The sequence below is a fragment of the Sinocyclocheilus rhinocerous genome, unplaced genomic scaffold (genome assembly GCF_001515625.1).
Source record: "Sinocyclocheilus rhinocerous isolate Xijiao unplaced genomic scaffold, SAMN03320098_v1.1 scaffold998, whole genome shotgun sequence".
NCBI lineage: Eukaryota > Metazoa > Chordata > Actinopteri > Cypriniformes > Cyprinidae > Sinocyclocheilus > Sinocyclocheilus rhinocerous.
In genome coordinates this window covers 219,766-241,073 of record NW_015662265.1, presented here as the reverse complement: position 1 = coordinate 241,073, position 21,308 = coordinate 219,766, and the positions used below count along the sequence as shown (strand labels likewise).

Here is a 21,308-nt window from a genome sequence, read left to right as displayed (position 1 = left end):
GAAACCATAGTAATATTTGGAAAGATTTTATTTTTTACTGTACTCCTAAAAAAAATGGAGCCTTATTGGGCTTAAGAGACTTAAGAAACTTTTGAACAGTTATGTGTGTGTGAGAGATATATATATATATATATATATATATATATATATTAACCCAGATGGTTTGTGAGAGAATGTGTGAGTGTCTGTGTGTTAAGGCACCTGTTTAAACCAAGGATGATAACTATAAAGTTTTAATAATCATTCTAATTCTATGAGAATAGTCCACACCACAGCAAGAAATAGCACAGAACAACAGTACTGATGGAATTACTTTTAGAAGTCTTTTTTTCCAGCTGATGAGCAATTAAAACATTAAATCAGAATCCATGCGGCTTAAAGGAGCTCAAGCATTAAAAACAGCAGAAGACATAACTGTGTCGTGTGATTATAATAAACAGAATGTTATTGTTTGCTGATGTAGGCGCTAATAAAGTAAACCGTCAGTTACTGTTCTTGGTGTGAACAGGCCTTTATACTATAACCCTGAATCTCATGAGGTTGACACCAGCCCAAGAGAGAAGAATCATGGGACATGTAGTTCTGCTTGGGGGTGTCAATGGAATTTAGGGTAGTGTGGCAGTGTGACTGCGGCACCAGGGAGCTGGACCACAAAACCCTGCAGTCAGTCACTTGTACACACTTTTTGTGTATTTTGTACCCATTCACACACCCCTTAGTAGTGCTGTCTCTGCAGTCAATATCTCTCTTTCACTATGCCTCAGAGTTTTATTTGCTTTTATTGCTCTCAGAGGAGTGAACCTCACATCCTGCTGAATAAGCCCAAACAGGAGACACTGTAATATAAAACACATTGTACACAAACACAAGCAACGCAAAGCATTGCTGTACTAAACTAAGCATTTTAAGTGTTAAACCAATGATTTATTAGAATTAAAGACAAATTCCTTTAATGTAGTGATAGGCTCAAATTCTCATCAATGTTCACATTCAGTTTTGTGGATGAATTTAGATTATCCTTTGCAGTAGAACAGCCACATGGAGACGTACCAAACTTTGCAACTGTTACTTACCTTACAGTTTTACTCCAAGCACAACAACAAATTTCGAAAAACAAGAAACATTTCTCCCTTACAGTCAAATCAACTTTAAAATTGCAACTATTCTGAAAAATAATTAATACTGTATTGTATGCTATATTTGTATGTTGCATTTAGCCTGCCATTTATTACAACAAAAACTCTGATGAAAAAGTTCATCAAAGATATTTTTGCAAATTTTAATATTGTGCCATATTTTCATCATTGAATATTGGATTAAATGTATTCATAATCAATATTTCTCTCAACTCATCTGCCATTTTTGGACAAATGTTTTGACTTGTTGCACTCTGGGGTTGTCTCCTCTGTAAAGCAAAAATATAATGCTGTCTTAGAATTTAGCAGAATGATGTTGCTTCCAATCTTTTGGAAACCACTTCATGTCAGCAGTGTGCCTACGATCACTAAAATGCTTTCTAGGTACCTGCAGGACGATGGGCAGCTGCTCCGGTGGGTTTCTGTTCTCCACGCCCATTGTCAGCCACACCTGAAAGGCTGTCAGCTGCTCAGCAAAGAATGGACTATGCTGTGGATATAAAACAAATTGTGAGAGACAGACAAGTAAACACACACAAATGCAGTGAGCACTGATACTCTTTAAATCAGACCAAAACTGTGTACATAAGTGATCATTTAACAGTGCTACATTTCTCAGGACCTATATTTTGCAATTCTTCAAACTCTGGTGTATTAAGGTTATGAACGAGAATTGGTAATCGGATAAAATTACTATTTAAAACAGAAATTAACCACAATAAATGCATATTTAGTATTAAAAAAAGACCCTCAGGCCAAGAGGAACATGAGTTTGTTTCTTCATTGTAAAAGATTTGGATTAATTTAGCATTAGCCTTCATCACTTCCTCACCAGTGGATCCTCTGCGGTCAATGTGTGCCGTCAGAATGGGAGTTCAAACAGCTGATAAAAGCATCACAATAATCCACAAGTAATCCACACAACTCCAGTCGATCAATTAACACCTTGTGAAGTGGAGGGCTGTGTGTTTGTAATAAACAAGTTCATCATCAAGATGTTTTTAACTTCATACCGCTTCCATTTCCGGAACAAGTCCTATAATATTGTTTTCTCCAGTTCAAAAGTTATCTCATCTGAATCAGAAGAGAAATATGCACAGAACAAGTAAGGACAATTAAAATGGTCCAAAAAAGTTAACAAATATGTTGGTGGATTTTGTTCTGAGAGGACAACAGAGGAATGACTTTTCACAAAAGAGACGGTTTAAAGTTCAAACACCTTGATGTTTTTTTTTTTTACACAAACATGTAGCTTTTCACTTCACAAGATGTTAATTGATCGACTGGAGTAGTGGGGATTACTGAGATGCTTTTATCAGCTGTTTGAACTCTTATTCTGACGGCACCCATTCACTGCAGAGGATCCATTGTTGAGAAAGTAATGTAATGCTAAATTTCTCCACATTTATTCAGATGAAGAAACAAACTCATCTACATCGTAGATGGCCTGAGGATAAGTAATTTTTTTTGGATAATTTTCATTTTTGGGTAATATTTCTTTAACTTATTCAATGTACAGTTTCTGGAATATTAGCATACTGTATCATAGCATAGTATGTGTGATTAATCAAAGGGGTGTCTGCCACTAACCATTTAATTCACAGTGGCTTTGAAGAGTGTGTGTAATTTGGCCCAGTTCTCAACAAGCTGTGTCACTCTACCCACTGTACCACACACTTTCAGGGTGCTTTCACACTGGCAGTTTAGTTCGAAATAGGGGTATGTTACACATGAAAAATTGGTAATGTGAAAGCTGTCATGCGGACCCAGGAGTACAGCTGGGTATCCAACCAAAGTCTACGTGTAAGAGGTGGTCTGAGTTTGGTTGTGCCGGAACTGTGATGCGATTCACATGAAGAACATCATTAGTACAGCAAAACACATGCAAGAAAGACAGCGGTGATGATTTACCCAGGATACGTGCAAGCGTGAGCATGCAGTGTAATCCTGCATGGTGAGTGCAATCAGAGCAGCAAATGAATGGCTCGCAATTAGATGTCAGAAAGCCACGTTCATGTGATGCAAATACAGTTAGATGGCAGTGTCCTTGCATCAAGCTGCGTATAATCACACCAAATTAAATGTAAAAAATTGACCCATGTTGTGTGTTCTGTCATGCACAGTGCACGTTTGTGATAACATAAGAAGAAAGCAAGTAAGTGTGAAATCAGACCAATGTTAAAGGGGGCACTAGGAACAATCACACTCTGATTTGTATCACAACAAATCTGCTCAGTGTGAAAGCCTTTTAAGTAAGAAATATCAAGACATTAGCGGCTCTCTAATTCTCATCTCTCATCTTTCTTTTCTCTCGCACACAGATACACACACAATTATAAGCATATAAGAATCACTGAATCCCAAAAGTAACAATAAAGACAGGGGTGAATGTGAGACATATTATTTGTTCAGTCCCAGCACGACTACATAACTGAATTTCAGACTTTCAAACACTCTTTTAATAGCCTGAGAACAGCAATATGAGCGTTTGTGTGTTAGCAGAAACAGCATCTGTTGCACTAAAGACAAATCATATCAGGTTGAGAAATCAAGGTCACTGCAACCATTACACAAGACAGACACTGATTCACAAATGTCTGAAAGTCACAAGAGTCAGTCCATTAGATAACATTTTACTGATCCCAGGAGAGAAATTCAGCTGTTATATCAGAAGAGCATATCAGAAACAATAGGAAATGCACCTCATATCCAGTAAAATTGAGCACAAAAAAAGAGGTGGAAAAAAGTAAATAAAACAGTCAAAAGTTCAGCAATTAGCACATGTGTCTGTGACACTTTTAGACATGGTGTTCATGAGGGAAACACAGGTTTGAAAGCCCCTGTAATGTGGGGTTTTGTTTTGTTTCATGTTCATGTTTTCCATGTCTTTTATTTTGTAATTGTTTCATGCTGTCAGTGTCATGCTTCCCTTGCCCTCTTGTCTTCATGCCATTGGTTCCTCTGTTCTTTGTGTCATGCTCTGATTGGTTGTCTTAGTCATGTGTCTTGTTTCCCATTGGTTTGTTCATGTCATGTGACCCTCCTTGTCTGTTATAAGTAGCCATCTTGTTGCCATTGTCTCTTGTCGTGTATTGAATTAAGTTGTAACCCGCTGTCGGTTAGTCTAGTTTGTTTATGCCACGTCAAGTCTGCTCATGCCTAGTCAAGTCTGTTCATGCCTCGTCAAGTCAAGTCTGTGTCTCTAGTCTGTGTATCTTGTTTGGATTATGTTTGGAGTTTGGATCACCTGTAAATAAACTGCACTTGGGTTTTCACTACGCTCGCCTTCAGTGGACTGACTCGTTACAGCCCCCCAATATTCAGTATCTTTTGCTTTGGTTGTGTTAACAATGTTGTATTTTTATTTATCATATTTCTTAAAAATTCAGAAAAACAAACCAGACACCAAAAAGTTGTGATATTAACAGAAAACTGAACAACATTTAGAACACGAGACCAGATCAAATTAAATAACTACTGAGGGCATAGGGCAAATATACAAATCACTTTGAGTATGATTAGGGATTCTACAACTGAACTGAAATCATAAGTAGGACTGCAGTGCTAATTTGAGGCAAAAGAATAAAAGCTATAGAAGACCCTGAATAACTGATCATGAAATAGTCTCTCTCCGTCTGATCTTCACACAGAGGCAGTATCAGTCATGCTCACCCTGAAAGCTGTGCCCTCCTCGATGATGGTGGGAAGCTGGGAGAGGCAGATGTCCACCGCAAGGTCCCACGCTTGCCTGCGCACACACACAACGATGCCACATTAGTCAATCCCACGCTCATGTTTCTTGCTGTGAGTTTCTTGGTTCTGACCAAATAAAAATATGCACTGGCACTTTCTTTTGAGCACATTCATTATTAAAGAATGGAGAACCCTGTAAATTTACTTGTTTGAAATCTTTGAGACATATTATTTCTCTCCTTCACCCAAAAATGAGAATTCTTTCATTATTTGCTCACTCTCACTTCATATCTTTCATTTTCAAAACACAAATATTTGTAATAAAACCTGAAAGATTTCTGTCCCTCCATTGCAATCCAATATGCAAAAAAACATGACAAAAATGTTTAATTTAGGCTTATATTCACAGATAAACTGATATATCATATATCAAACACAGAACACATCAAATGTGGTAAACAGAAGCTCATATGTGGTTTCTTGACGCTCAAGAACAAATGAGGTTTGATCACGATTGTCCCACTAGCACATTTGAGCTTCCACAAGAAGCAATAAGATTTGTTTTTGTGCATCAATCTGTGCATCAAGATGTACTGTAGATTTATTTTTTTAATATCGAAATGGTACTAAAGTTATTTAGGTAGCAATTAAGTACACATTACTAAGTACACATATTTAGCACTGTTTTTTCCTGCTGCCTGTGACCCAAGAACAGACCTACAAGTTGAAAAGCACTGCTATAGAGTATCTGCATGTAATCTTCACTGCACTTGTCAAAGGCTGCATGTAAAGTTATGTTACATTACATGAGAACTAATCTGTTGACACTTCACCTACAGCAGCAGTGCTGAACTTTCAGAGCTCCAGCAAACACTGTGGTTTAACACTTCTTTTTCAAAGTATTTTCTTCTGCCGCATAGGCTGAGAGAATTACTTTGATCACTGAACCCGCAACACTTTGGCTATATTTAATTCATGATATTACATAACACATAAAACGTGTTGTCCATTCAAAAGCTAAAACTACAGCTATAGCTCTAATATGATTTGCCAGTCCCTATCAGCAGGATGTCTCCGAGTGGAATGTAAATATACAAACATTTTATGGGAGAAAAGTCCCAATATCATTAGGCCAGCTGCCGTAGTTGATCATGACAACAGGCAACAGCACAAGGCATTCCTCCCAGCTCTAATATCCTCACTCCACTGGTCCATCCTGTCTTGCCGGTTTTGCCAATTGATCTGCTTTTCCCTCTCATTAAAAAAATCTAACCTTTTCTGAGCAGAGATATTTCCCTTCCCTCTGCTGGCTGCCCCATCCCACTTTTGCTTCTACAGTACTGTGTCTCGTACATGGTGAGGGATGAATGGATGAATGCTAAGTATAGATCAAGTTAATCAAATCAGTAAAATCACAAAATGAATACAATAAAACTACCTGCTTTGTTTGCTGAATTCTAAAAATCACCTGGATTTGAACCTAGGAGTCTTATTTTTCAGCCACATAATCATATAACAATAATGATTATTCATTTTATTTATGGTGTAATGACATTCATAAAAACTATACATATAATAAACAGGACTGTAATGTTTAATTGTTTAATTTAGTAATATAGTAGTTAATATATTGCTTAATTTAATAAAATAAATGACATAATATGCTGCTAATTCTAAATATAGCCATTATAATAAATATGGAAGTATTTTAAAACATTTAAATTAGTTTTGAGCTTGTAACACTCCAAAGAGAAAGGAAAAATTGAAATCGCACCATATGACCCCTTTAAGTACAAATTCGATGTATGGTAAAACCGTGCATACATCAAAGGGTTAATTTGTACATTAGTTCTATAATCATTTTAGATTGTGAACAGTTGTTTTTTTGGGACAGTTGCTGTCACCTTTGGTGCACACTGCGATGATTATTTCACAAAGACCATTGATATTCTTTCTGTCTGTTTCCTGTATTGTTTCTTTCCCTTACTCCCCGCCCTGCTTCATCATGTCTCCTCCTAATAGCGGAAGGCACCATCCTTCCTCTCTAATGTTCCCGTAACTCTTTCTTTCCTTTACCAAATGTTCCCTCTATTTCCGCCTCTCTCCATTTCTCATCTCCTGTTTCAGAACATCAGAAGACTCAAGGAACTTTCTGCACAGTGTAACTAAAGAGCTCTGATGCTCCATTATGAAAGTGAAATCTATTTCTCTCTTGCTAATGGTATGTTATGAGATTCAAGCTTCAACTAGCTGTGGAGAACAAAGTCTGTATTCCATCATACACTGCTGAGGATTACGCAGTGCAGGTTTAGCCAACAGCATGATACTGATGATGGAAAACATGGGGAGAGAGAGGGGGAATGAAAATTCATAACATAGTTCATTTAAAATGCAGAGGGAAAGACCTATGAGTAAAATACCAGTGTAAATAAATAAGTAGTGCCATTCACTGTAGGAATAAAAAAGCTCCCTCTTCTCCATGGAATGTTGTTTAAAGTCTGGCATGCCGATTTTGGTTTTAGGAGAAATATAATAAAACAGAATATTACTGAGAGTTTGCCATGATACCAAAATATCAATACTCAATACCAATACGATACTCGATACTCAAAGACTTTGCCACAGCAAAATCTAATGTGCTGCTGAATACACAACCTTATGTAAAAATATAATAAAAAATTATATTGATATTTATTATTTAAACATTAAGAAAAAAATATTAACATGTTTACATATTATTTTAACATATTAACAAAAACATCACTTTATACAGTGGTGGCCAAAATTATTAGAATACTAGTATTTTCAACAGCTAAAAATGGGTTTAAGTCAGTTATTTCTATCTTTTGCTGTAGTGTGTCAGTAGGAAATATCAGTTTACATTTCCAAACATTCATTTTGCCAATAATTGTAATAATCCAGTGAAATTTTTGTTGCACAACAGCCACTGCTCAACACAGAGATCTCATCTCATCATCATCCAGTCTGTCTGGAATGACATGAAAAAACAGAACAAACTGAGACAGACTAATAGTGTTGGGTTCGAGTCCACCCAAGTCGAGTCAGAGTTGAGTCCGAGTCTTTAACCAATCGAGTCCGAGACAAGTCCGAGTACAAAACGGGCTGAGTTGGACTCAAGTCCGAGTCCCAAACAGCCGAGTCCGAGTCCAACATCTTAACATTGTTTTAACCTTTACAACTAGAAAAACGCAATTTAAATGTAACAAAAGCAAACCTCTATTATATCTTTCCATTTAGATTTTTAATTAATAATTAGTGCCCTGCTTTGCTTAGCAAACTTAAAGTCATGTAACAGAAGTTATGGCTGAATTGATTTATGTATTGTGACATATTTCAGAGTGAAACAGGTTTTAGAATGTGAAAAATTAAAGGGCGGGACTTGACTTTATTCATCGTTAAAATAAATGTATAAATTCCAGGGTGGGGGTAAAGGGAGTAGGTATCTTGGTGAATGGGACCTTAAGAGCAGAAAATGCACCTTTTATCTCAATAAAAAATATTGAGGTGTATATGTAAGGTGGGAGGAGTTGGATCTAGATCCAACCTCGCCCCCTGGATCTTGTGTTCTGCAGTGAGGACCATCTCCCTTAGACAGGGCATTTTGAATTTTTTCTCGGATGAAAATGAAGCTGTGAGGGATAAACCTGGTCTGTACAATGGCACACACTGTGTATAAAAGCCCTACATATACTTTCCATAAGTCACAACCTGTTTTATTTTTGAATGCATTTATCGTTACATTAATTACAATAAATTACATTATGTAAGGAATAGGCTAACTGATGAAGGGTCGTTGAATTATTAGAAAATAATGCACACCCAAGGTGATTTTGGACCCATAAAAACTATTGCCACAAAGATGTTAGAATTTTTTTTTCTTTGAAGCTAGTAACTGCCACTATGTTTAAAAAAAATCAATACAAAAGCAAAAAATAATAAACTATTGTAGTAAAACATTCTCAAGCTTACTGAAGGCAAGTAAACACTCCAAGTATTACTTACAAGCTAAATGCTAAACAAATATATTACTCAAAAATACAAATTAAATCTTTTTTTTGTTTTTTAAGTTTTTCAGATAGTCTAGTAAAGGCTTCTACAGAAATAGCCTACAGACATTTCATGATGCAATAAATGTAAAAATAATCTTCACTATATTCATTAAATATAGATGATTCTTATTGAAGTTAATAAGTGATTCAGTCAAGAGCAGTGAGTGATTTTCTCCTTTTCTATTATTTGATTAACATTTATGACGCAGTCGGCGGCTGCAGGTTTACGCTGTTGCTTTAAGATCTGATGCATAGATCAAATACTTTGACACATCCGTATTTCTCCCAACTGTTCAAGTTCACATAAGACAAAACCGACTGCATTTACATGAATAGTCTCGAAGATGGGCATTTTGACATAACTTTACGTGTAAGTGTGTAGCAATAACAGAACTTAAGAGAACTTAAGCGAAAGAACTCGGCATTCGCACGCTGACTGAGAGGCGCGTTATTCTATGAGCGCACTTTCGGTGTGAGCACAGAAACCCGACAGGACTTAAAGGGGTCATATGATGCGATTTCAATTTTTCCTTTCTCTTTGGAGTGTTACAAGCTCTTGGTGCATAAAGAAGATCTGTAAAGTTGCAAAGACTAAAGTCTCAAATCCAAAGAGATATTCTTTATAAAAGTTAAGAGTCAGCCACGCCTACCTAAAACGGCTCGTTCTAACACGCCCCCACATATCTACGTCACGATCTCGGAAGATTTGCATAACGCCGCCCAAACGTCCCGGGGTTGTCACATGTGGTTGCCGCAAGCCCTCCGGATGCTCCTTCGTTGAATCCACCGGCCACACCGTTCTCAAGCCCGCCGCCTCTGCTCACTCTATCCCTCCGGCAGTTCCTCACTCTAGCCCACGGCCTCTGCGGGCTAGAGCCGTTCAGAGCCGTTGAGCTCCGTAAAGCCGCATTTGACAGGGTATGCCATCCACAATCTCATCCATACCGTTATAAAATATAGCATTCTGTGTAGAATTCAAATAGCTCCGATACATTTTGTGGTCTGAGCCGACACGCGCATGTGATCCGCTTGAATAGCAGGTATCGTGTCTCTGGACTCGAGTCTGAGTCAAGTCCGAGTAAAAATGCATCCGAGTCCGTGACAAGTCCGAGTCCTTTAAAAAACTGTACTCGAGTCGGAGTACTCCAACTCTACTGACTAAATCCAGAAGAACTGTGGCAACGTCTCCAAGATGCTTCAAGAATTTTCCAAAAATCCAATGTATTTAAAACCATATAAAAAATACGGATTTCTTGTCTTTTTTACTGTTTAGCCTAAGAACAACTAAGCATATGAGTTAGACACAACAAAAAATGGTCCTGTCTGAACAAATGTTGTACATACAGTGTTAGGGAAAATATTGTAGATACGGCGTGTGTGTGTGTGTGCGTTCACATCCATACACTTACCACATAGCGTGCATGTATGTGGGTGGCAACCTGGGGCTGCTGACTGGTGTACAGTTATATGACCTCATTATTCTCTCAGCCAATAAGAAATTTCGAAATAGACTGGCCACCAAAAGATCTTGACGAAACAATTTCTGAAAGAGATCTACAGAGATTGAGAGTGAGAAAGTATATTAAAAAAAATCTTTATATATTAGAAAGGAATGACATGTGATAGCAGGTAACTTGATTAAAAATTCTAAATTCTGTTGTTTGAAATGCTCAGTCTTAATGAGACCCTATAATTATGATGTGTGTGAACGACAGATTAAACCCTGTGGATTTTTATAATGCAGATTTCTCTCCGATGTACAATAATTAATTAAAGGATGTGAGAGGTCAGGATATACCCGCAGAATCACATCTGGTTCCTCCTCAGGACAGAGACAAGAGTAAAAACTTCAAAGCTGGTCTTGTGCGATGCTTGAGTTCGGGAATTTAGATAAATATCTTGTGTTTTAATGAAGACCACTGTAAAAACTGCCAGCAAAGCATTTACAAAGCTTGTGAATGCACAAATTAAGCATAATTATATTTATTTATACAACAGTTAGTGTTAGTCCTCTAATCTGATTAAAAATAGCAACATTCAATATAAGAGCACTGAGATGCTTTGACTCACTTCACTTGCCTGTGTTTACTGCTGCCAGAGTAGCTCTGGGGTATGCAACAGTTGATCCTGCCTGATCCTGATCCTTTTGGATCTATTTTGGTATTTTCTATTAAGAACTAAGGCAACACTATTCACTATTAATTGGTTGCTTATTAGCATGCATATTACAAGCATATTGGCTGTTAATTAGTACTTATGGACCATATATAAATGCATGACCATATTTCTATATCCCTTAACCCTTCCCTGATATCTAAACATAAATAATATAACAACTTAATACAACTTAATCTTAATTACCATCTCCAAGCAGCAAATTAGGAGTTTATTAAAGGAAAACTCTTAGTTAACAGTAAATATGTGTTCCCTAATATAAAGTGTTAAAAGAAGTAAAAATCAATTTAGAAAATTAATTTGCCAAACTGTGTCTGTGGCTGGACGATAAACTGAATATTAGTAATACTACAGCATTCATGTGTTTTCATGGGGTCAAAATATCAGGGGTTTTTTTAGAGAGCAAATGCAAAAAATAAATAAACAAATAAAAAATATAAAAAAGAAAAAATATATATAATATAATATATAAAAAGCAAAGCAAAGACAACAAGCAAATCTGAGTTCAAACTGAGCCAAAATAATTTAATAGATGTTGAATGATCAAAATGAATTTGTCAGTCTTTTGGGAGCCCTGAAAGGTCTGTGCAGTTGATTGACACAAAACTAAATCTTCAGAGATTGCAAATATCTGGATTTTAATCAGGACAAACCTCTCGGCAGGACGTTCCATGCAATTGTGTCAGTGATAGCTGTGAAAATCCAGTTCAGCTCCCCTAATGGTGTCCTTCTGTCATTCAGCCTGCCCGGGATCCTGAGAAAAATGAATATGTACATACATGAAACCCATGAATCTTAAGAAAAATCATTTTGGTGCTCATTAGAAAGAAAGACTAACTATATAATGCAAAGTATAACTGATAACCTTTTCAACACAGACACTGTTATTAACTAAACTGAATCAAAATTGAACTAAATTCAGCTGAATAATGACAGCATTGTCATTTGTAGAGCTGCTTTAAAGATGAAATTGAATTTATTTTATAATTTATACATTTTAATTTTACTAATTAAAAACTTTAACACCATTACTTTCCCTTTCTTATTACTCTGAAGCTGATTTGAAAGAATATGTATTGAATAAAGTGGTATATAAATAAAAGTAACTTGTCTTGAAAGGAGGTAATGGCATAATATTGGTCCATGTGACAGGACTGTATCTATGTTGATATGCCAGTAATCAAAAATGTAAAATGTATTTTGCTATGAAGCCCTACAGTAAAGGTGGACTAAGGTGTGATGGTGCATACTAACAGAGCTGCACAAGATTCAGCTTCCCAAATTGCTGTTGCTAAGCAACCATGACATCCCTTCTACTGTAATTACTAATGGGACATCCCTCCTGTCCTGGTTTAGAATAAGAATGTGCATGCGTGCTGTGACCAGAGACATCTCAAACAGTGGAAGTGTTTTCATAAGAGATAAATAAATTAATGAGTGATGGAGAATTAGAGAGAGAGAGAGAGAGACAAACACAACAACAGAGTAAAGTGCAATGCTATTTGGCCCTAAAGAGAGAGTACAGTATGGCAGAGTATCTGCATTGAAAAAAGTTTTTCAAGCAGTCCTTCATCCAATTAATAATTTGTCTTTCAATTAAATTTACCATTATTTGTTTTATTTTTCAAGTAATATTTTTTAGTTCAAAGAGAGAGAGAGAGAGAGAGAGAGAGAGAGAGAGAGAGAGACCAACATTATTTAACATTTACATCAATGAAAATATTAGAATCAGTAATTGAGCTCATTGCCTTTTATGGCAGTGAGGTGTGGGGTCCACTGACAAATCCAAATAAAGATTTCACCAAATGGGAAAAACATCCAATTGAGACCCTGCATGCAGAACTAAAAATATATTACATGTGCACACACAACAAATAATGCATGCAGGGCAGAATTAGGCAAATATCCTCTAATCATAAAGATACAAAAAAGGGCAATTAAATTCTGGAAACATCTGAAGCTCAGTGACCCCCAATCATATCATTATAAAGCCCTGCAATACCAAGAGATGAGCAAAGAAAGCAAGCCCTTCCCTCAGCTGATCCAGAGCTTCAGTCCTGATGCTTCACTAACATCTACTGCTGCTCTGAATCACAACATCAGAATCAGTCAGATTACTGCACAAATCAAACAGAACTACATCCTCACTCGCCCAAGTACTGCAGCGGACAAAACTGCGCTTGAAACCCGGACCAGCGAGTTCGACTGAGATTATTTTCGTCTTTTCCTTTTTCATTCGATGTTGTTTATGAGGAGTGTAAATTAATTTCACTCATACAGCAGCCGCGATTGCAGCGGAGGAGAGACGATGGTGGTGCTAATGTGGTGAGTGCAATAATTTAACGACAACGTTTAATAGACATGGCTGTTGTTTGAAAGAGTAAGTTTAAATTAATTAACGGTATAAATACAAAAACGGATGAATATACTTATGTTCTATCTAGGTTCAGAGCCCTCTTAACGACTATCTTGTTTTCGAAGGAAGAAGAAATGGAAGAGAAATGCATGTTCAAGCTGTCTTAACTGAAAATATCTTGTACTGACACCTCTTAAAATATGTCAGTGCCATTGTCGTGTCTCAAGATGCACACCAGTAAAGTTCTGAAGGGCAAGGCATTTTTTAAAGTTATTTAAATAACCTAATTTAACCAAGGCCTAGTCCTGGCTTAAGCTAAGCCCTGTCTGTGAAACCCTGTCTCTATGTTCAAACATGGAAGTTATACAAGAACGAAGAACATCAGGCATGTACATAGTGCTGGGCGGTATACTGGTTCATACTGAATACCGGTGTTTATTTTTGTTATGATATGAATTTTTAAAATACCGTATGTTGCTTAAACAACGTTTGGAACACGACACTGTTTGAAAGGGGTCCCTTTTCACTGTTGCACTGTGGTGAAGGAACAGCTGTATGTGTTACTAATAGGCATGGGCCGGTATGAGATGTTGATGGTATGATACCCTTAAGCAAAAATATCACGGTATCACGGTATTGTCGTTACAGCTCTAAAATGTGTTATTTTTAAATGACTGGGTAAAAAAAAAAAAATTTTCCGCTGAACACAATATATTTTGTTTTTGAGCAAAATAGAGAATATTAGGAACAATAGAATTTGTTTATTTTTTCTTTGATTTGTTTCCTAAAAAGAAGAAAAATAAAGACTGATGAACCTAATCTGTAATTACAGTTATTTCATTTTAGTTATATAATTCGTATACATATAATTTATATAATTTCGTTATATAATTTCATATACATAATTTGAATTAATAATAACCCAATTTGAAGCAAAAACAGAATGTTCTGACTAGCTTTGTGAAATTATACTACATGCCTGAACGAAACAAACCATGGGCCGGTATGAGATTTTGACGGTATGATAACCTTAAGCAAAAATATCACGGTTTCACAGTATCACGGTATTGTCGTTACAGCTCTAAAATGTGTTATTTTTAAATGACTGGGTAAAAAAAAAAAAATTTTCCGCTGAACACAATATATTTTGTTTTTGAGCAAAATAGAGAATATTAGGAACAATAGAATTTGTTTATTTTTTCTTTGATTTGTTTCCTAAAAAGAAGAAAAATAAAGACTGATGTCTGGTATTACACATTTCATGTATGGTATTTATTTTGTAATGTGAAATTACAAACAAAAAATACACATTCTGAGACATGAACTGAAATGAATTGTTAATTTTATTAACATTAAATCGTCCTCCTCCCATTTTCACCTCAAAATTATGGGGAAGCTGTGCCTCCCCTGTCTCCCCCGACGAGCCGCCACTGCTCGCTCGCACAGGAGGAGGAAGGTCGTGTTACTCTCTACACTGCACTCAACCTGAGAGATTCCTACACTTTCAGTCTTTGAGAAGACATGAAAAACAGCGCATACCGCATGAACGGTATAATGGAAAATATGAGTGGTTTTGAAACCGTGACATTTTCAAATCGCGGTATACCTTGAAACCGGTTATCGGCCCATGCCTAGTTACTAAGCGTGAAAGTTCCGAAACTGAAGCTGAAGAAATAATAGAACATGATGACACAGAAGAACTCATCCACAATATCCACACTGTCCGCCACAAATATCTACCGCCCCCTGCCATCAGCTCCCGTGTCTCTCACACACACACACACACATGAGCCTTTAGCACTTAATTTTGGCAACTTTCAGACCCTTTTAAACCTAGCAACTTTTTTGGATAAACCTTAGCTATGGTTCAGTTGGAAGATTTCGCCAGTGCTGTCCCGCGAACGCGAGGTCTGACTTACCCGGAGAAGTGTCACCTCTCTTGGCGTCTGTTCTGTGCAGTGAGCAGCAGAGAAGCAGCGGGTATATAACAGAAAATATGAGTGGTTTTGAAACCGTGACATTTTCAAATCGCGGTATACCTTGAAACCGGTTATCGGCCCATGCCTAGTTACTAAGCGTGAAAGTTCCGAAACTGAAGCTGAAGAAATAATAGAACATGATGACACAGAAGAACTCATCCACAATATCCACACTGTCCGCCACAAATATCTACCTCTCAATCAGTAGAAAATATGGTTAACACCTGGTCATGCATGAAAAAAAAATACCATAATGTACTGTGAAACCGGTATAATTTTGAAAAATGCCGTGATATACATTTTTGGTCATACCGCCCAGCACTATGGACTATTCTGACGATGCTTTTCAGACTTTTCTGGACCTTGACAGTGTAATTTACTTGGCAGTCAATGGGACAGTCACAAGCCTCACGGTTTTCATCCAAAATATCTTAAATTGTGTTCTGAAGACGAACGAAGCTTTTACGGGTTTGGAACGACATGGGGGTAAGTGATTAATGACAATTTTTATTTTGGGGTGGAGTATCCCTTTAATTTAGGCATCGATAGTTTTGCCATAGAAATGCACAGTTCCCGGTCCAAGGACATGAACAGCTCTAAGTAGAACATGGTGTGAACGCAGCATATGATCTTGAGTATTTGACAACAGTGTCCATTTTTTCAGACTGATTTATGCCCTGCACCTGGACTAAGTGAATGAAAAGCACTTTATATTTTATTCAGTAGGTAATGCTCAACCTCGGAAAAGGTGAGTTAGCACCTAAAATTCAGTACTGCCAATATTGTGAACACAGTGAAATAAAACCATATAGTTTTGATGCCGTTTGTTGTGATTCTGAGATAAACTGTTTTATGTTAGTTTGTTAAACTAGTTTTTTCATGTTTTATGGGGAAATGATTTCAGATGTGTTTTTAAATTAACATTTGTAACTGAATTAAAATAAAACTGAAAATTGCATGAATGTTCCTTTATTTGTTTGCTTTTTTTCTTAATTTTCTAGTTTAACAAATTGGAAAAATAAAACAACTGATATAGATTTAACTGGGAAATTACACTGAAAGAAATGTTTTATTCATCCAATTAAAAAAATTTAGGGTAATGATTCACATCTATATTTTTTAACTTGAGCCAATGAAAAATAAATAACTTGTCCTAAACAATATTTTATATGTCTATGAAAACTATAAAAATAAATGTCTTAAATGAGGATTTTTGTTTTGATTAAATCTATATTTTTTTGTTTGGATCAAAAATAGAATTTAAATTAATTGACTTTCTTCAACAAGAAAAATATACTTTGTGCCAGGTTTTATAAAATAGTTTTCATAGACATAGAAAATATTGTTTAGGGCAAGTTATTTATTTTTCATTGGCTCAAGTTAAAAAATATAGATGTGAATCATTACCCTAAATTTTTTTAATTGGATGAATGAAACATTTTTTTTCAGTGTGTACACAGTGTCGGATAAGAAACTGAGAAGCATGTTGACCAGATACAGACTCCGCGGACACAAGCTGATGATAGAGATGGGCAGAAACAGAAAAACATGGCTGCCACCGGAGCGAAGATTGTGTTCACACTGTGATCTGAATCAGATGGAAACAGAACTGCACTTCCTAACAGAATGCTCCCGCTGTAAAAAATAAATAAAAAGTTGAGTTAACTTAAAAAAATAAAGCAACCAGCTGCAAAGCATTTTTGAGTTTACTCAACTTCGGTGGTTGAAGTTGTGCCAAATCATTTTTGAAAGTTCAGTGAAGGTGGATAAGGGAGTTGAGCGAGGTTGGAGATCAGATGGAATGTCTCCATCTCAAGGTTTTCAATGTCTCAGGACAGTGTTTTTGCAGCATTAATTAACTATTATCTTTGTTTTAGAATAATACTTTGAATTGTGTTTTCAGATGAAATCAGAAATCCAAACACTGAGAAACTCAAATTAATAAACTACTTTTACCATCACTTTGTCTCCTATGTCATGGCAGATAGTAGAGTTAATGGATTAGTTTTGGATTCCAGACAAAACTGTTACCCCCTGATAGGATCTGGAGATGGATTTGAAGTATAAATGTATGTGCTGATAAATCATCTTACCAGGCAAGTCTTCAGGAAATGTTCAGACTTTTCCCTTATAAACAAAGGTAGACCTTTGAGAGCTGTAGCCTTTCTATGAGCAAGCACATCGGAGGTCTGAGAGACAAAGAAAGACAAACATGGAAAAAATGATATGCATCGATGTGGAATATGGAAAAATGATGGAAATATGGAAAAAAAAATGATATGCATCATGTGTTTAGATTGATTCTCAAATTCCTACATTACCTACATTACACACCAAAAGAAAGTCAACCCAACAAATCATAATAGGTTCCCCTTAACGAGAGATATAGGAACACAATCTAAATAATTACCTGATTATCAAGTTGGTCTAGGAGGGTCTTCATATTATCTCCATATGCTCCGCCTATACAACTTGGTCATCCAGAGTGCATATTCATCCAGAGAAGAGAAAAATGTACTCTTCAGGTTTGTTTGTGTGATTCTGTAAAACTCAGCACATACCTAAAAAAAAAAATCAGAATTAACAATAAGAATACAGTAAGTGTACAGTAAGTCATAAGTTACTCTTTAAAACCTTACCTGATGTTCCAAAAACAATGCTGGCCATTGTCTTAGTACATCAGCTACAAAAGGTTCTTCTTCAACTATCTCCTTCCTTCTCAGTGAGAATGTCAATTCCATTTTCGAGTCAACAAATTCCATGTTGAGATGTTTCTTCTTCAATTCCTCCTGTAATGCATCCCTTTCCTTTTGAAGGGAAGAATCAGTCTGCCCAAGTGGGTTGTCTGGGAGGAAGTTTACCTTGCATCGCTTTGCTTTAAGCCATCTAGAATCCTCATTCGCTCTTTTCTGGTTTACAGCAACTTCAGAGCAACCTACAGATCGTAGGTTCTGGCGGTAGTTGCCAACCTTGTATTTGATGCTCATAGTTAACAATGCCCAATTCTCATGCCCATTCCCACCTATGGTTTTCTTTGAAAAGCTGGATTGGGAAATTACTTGGGGGTTGTTTACTCTATCTGAGTCCTTGTAAGGAAAGGACTTAATAGAGTTGTTCAGAGTAAGATGCCCCTTTGTGATGAGTTCTCTCAAGCAAATTAATAACTCAAATGGAACAATTCCCTCCAATGTGTCATGTAGGACATCTGGAGGGAACCCAGTTATTGGGTGAAAGAAAGGAAGGTGCTTACTGAGGACGCATTCTTTTTTTTTTTTACACCAAGTCTGCTCTGAAGCTCATGGTGGTCTCTCAGTTCATCTGTAATTGAGTTGTGCTGTTCAACGGTTCGAAGCTCAAACCAACTAGCATGTTGAGTCTGCATGTCATCCTTGCTGACTTGGCAAAATCTACACAGGTGTTCAGCTTGAAAGCTTTCTTGAAATCCAGCAAGACTGTGAGCCACAAGATTGTCAGCACATACACAATACACCGTTCCTCTAAGATGTGAATTCAAGGCTTCAACAAACACACCATGCTGCTCCAGGTCTTTCATGTCTCTTAACAGTGGGTCAAAAAATTTGTCGTAACCAAATCTTGCTACATCACTACTTTTTCCAAGTAGAGCCAGTTGTATTGAGGGAAGCGTTGAGCGGAATTTGACAGGCAAATTTACACAGCTGCGAGTTTGTGAATCTTTTTTGACGTGCCAAGGGGATTGCAAACTTCAAAATCATCAATGTAGAGACCCACTGAAATGCAATCACTTTGAAGACCTAAAAGTTGGTTTTTGTAATACTTCCCACTACGAGTAGATGTGTACTGTCCTTGTACCTTATCCTCAACAAAAACAGCTCTTTCCAAGACATCTGCCCTGTTGAGTAACACTTCCAGAACTCTCAACACTGAGACATACACAAATGTATTTTGGTGTAGCCTTTCAAAACGGTACTCAATGGGATCAATTACTTGAAAATGCTCTTTAAAATAAGCATTTTGCCTATAATCTGTCAAGAGTGCACCTTTATTTGCAGTGGCTGTAAAAACAGGATTTGTTTTAAGTACTTCAGCTGATATTAGTAGTCCGGTACTAAAATCGCACCCAGTTCCGGCGGTGCGAAAACGCCAAAAAGTGGGTAGCTCCACAATTAGTTCTGGTACTATGAAAAGGTTCCCGCGGTGTGAAAGGCCCGATTGATGCAAGTTTGCACTCTTTAGCCCTATATAGTTTACAGGCTCTGAACATGAGTTTGTTTCAGGTCCAGGAGTTACAGGAACAGTGCTAGCTGTAACACTTGACTGTGGATTTGGCATAGGATCTCCAGTCTCTTCCGACCATGATTCTTCATTGCTTTCCAAATCGTCAATTTGAAATGTAACAGAAGAGCTAAAATCTTTGAAACCTTGAGACTTATGCTTACGAGACACGTAACTACTAAAAGTTGAAAGAACATTGGTAGTCAACTCACAATCCTTAAAAGGACATTTGACTGCATCGTGTCTCTTTAAATGGTTTCCGATATGGTTTAAAAACTGAGATGGCTGACAAACATCTTTAAAATCACATAACTGGCATGTAAAATTAAAGTGCTCTGTCACTGCACCAGTCTGTTTGTGTGCTCTTGTCAAATGGGATTTTAACGCACCTATAGTTTTGAAAGTGCAGGTGCAGTCAGTATACAGGCAAGGCTGCTGCCAGGAACCTACATCACTATCTGGGAAGATTTGCATAACGCCGCCCAAATGTTATGTATGTTATGCCCAAATGTTCACGCAAAGAAAGCTTGCCGCAGGCATCACAATATGGTAAGGGACGTAACATTTCCGTCATATGAGGAATTCGGCCAATCTCATTCTGTATCGCGTATCTTGTCACTGTCTGCGCTTGCTTGGCCATTTGTTGTGGAGAAAATAAGGACAAACGAGCCGTTTGCTCTAGTTCTTGAAAAGGGATTTTTAAAAAACGAAATATCTCCCTTTCGAGTGGACTTTGAGATTTGTAACTTTCTAGATCTTTTTTACGCCCAAACATACACGCTACACACTGACTAAAATTTTAAAAGTGAAAAAGCATAATAGGACCCCTTTAATACATTTTTCAAAAGCAAAATGAATAAAAAAATGTTTTAGTAATCACATAAAAAATAACAGTGCTGGAAAAAGTATGAAGCACTTGAAAGCACTCAAAAGCATTTAACTGTTTAACTGTTGCATTTAACATTGTTGCAGTTATTTAATGTAATGGCTACTAAATACATGGTGAATTATATGTGGACTAAAGACGTTCTTATAACTTTATATCACAATATCCATCCTGGTTTTCACGTCAGCACTGTTATCTGACATCTATTGATTAATAACAGAATTCTGTACCGAATCTGAATGATTCTTACTAGCTTCGATAGATCTCGCAGCGATGTTGATAATTCTGCTGTGTATTCCCTCTTCACTGGATCTCTCAACGCTCGCGCTGCGCTATCTAACGTTAAACGGTCCGGTACAGCCAGTGTTGCCAATTTGGGGATTTTGTCGCCAAATTTAGCTACTTTCTCATTGTAGCTGCGACTTTTAAAATTTTTTTGCGACAAGGAGCTATTTTAGCTATATTTAAATAAAACTAGCGATTTTTTTGAGATTTTTTATTTTTTACTTGGCCACACCCTGCCGTAGGCCCGTGACCGCTCACGTTTGCTCTCAATCATGCCAATAGGTGCGTTCGACTTCATGCAGCACTGCGCCGACCGATCGGCGGCTGACTTGAAGCAGTGCATGCCGGTTAGAAATTTAGTCCGACTTGAACCGGCGCCACGTCACTGTCACGTGTGGCATCAAAGTACCGCAATAGCGTTTCGAGAGCAGCCGGCTGACTCAGCTGGCGCAGCTTTTTCAGAGCGACTGCAGG

General features: G+C 37.1%; 1 protein-coding gene and 1 long non-coding RNA gene across 2 annotated transcripts in view; both read right to left on the bottom strand.

Annotated features, from left to right (window-relative positions):
* Window positions 1-21,308, bottom strand: part of LOC107728013 (regulatory-associated protein of mTOR-like) — a 319,255-nt gene that overhangs the window by 78,618 nt on the left and 219,329 nt on the right. Inside the window, exons 9-12 of the mRNA XM_016538066.1 lie at window positions 11,728-11,828; window positions 10,309-10,453; window positions 4,809-4,884; window positions 1,525-1,626 (exon numbers count right to left, since the gene is read on the bottom strand). Of these exons, the coding sequence (XP_016393552.1) occupies window positions 1,525-1,626; window positions 4,809-4,884; window positions 10,309-10,453; window positions 11,728-11,828 (424 nt within the window). The remainder of the gene's footprint in view (window positions 1-1,524; window positions 1,627-4,808; window positions 4,885-10,308; window positions 10,454-11,727; window positions 11,829-21,308) is intronic.
* On the bottom strand, window positions 17,273-20,109 carry LOC107728014 (uncharacterized). Its single transcript, XR_001638421.1, has 4 exons — window positions 20,053-20,109; window positions 18,049-18,216; window positions 17,820-17,970; window positions 17,273-17,598 (listed from the first exon to the last, which is right to left on the bottom strand). It is a non-coding gene; the product is annotated as an uncharacterized LOC107728014 (long non-coding RNA).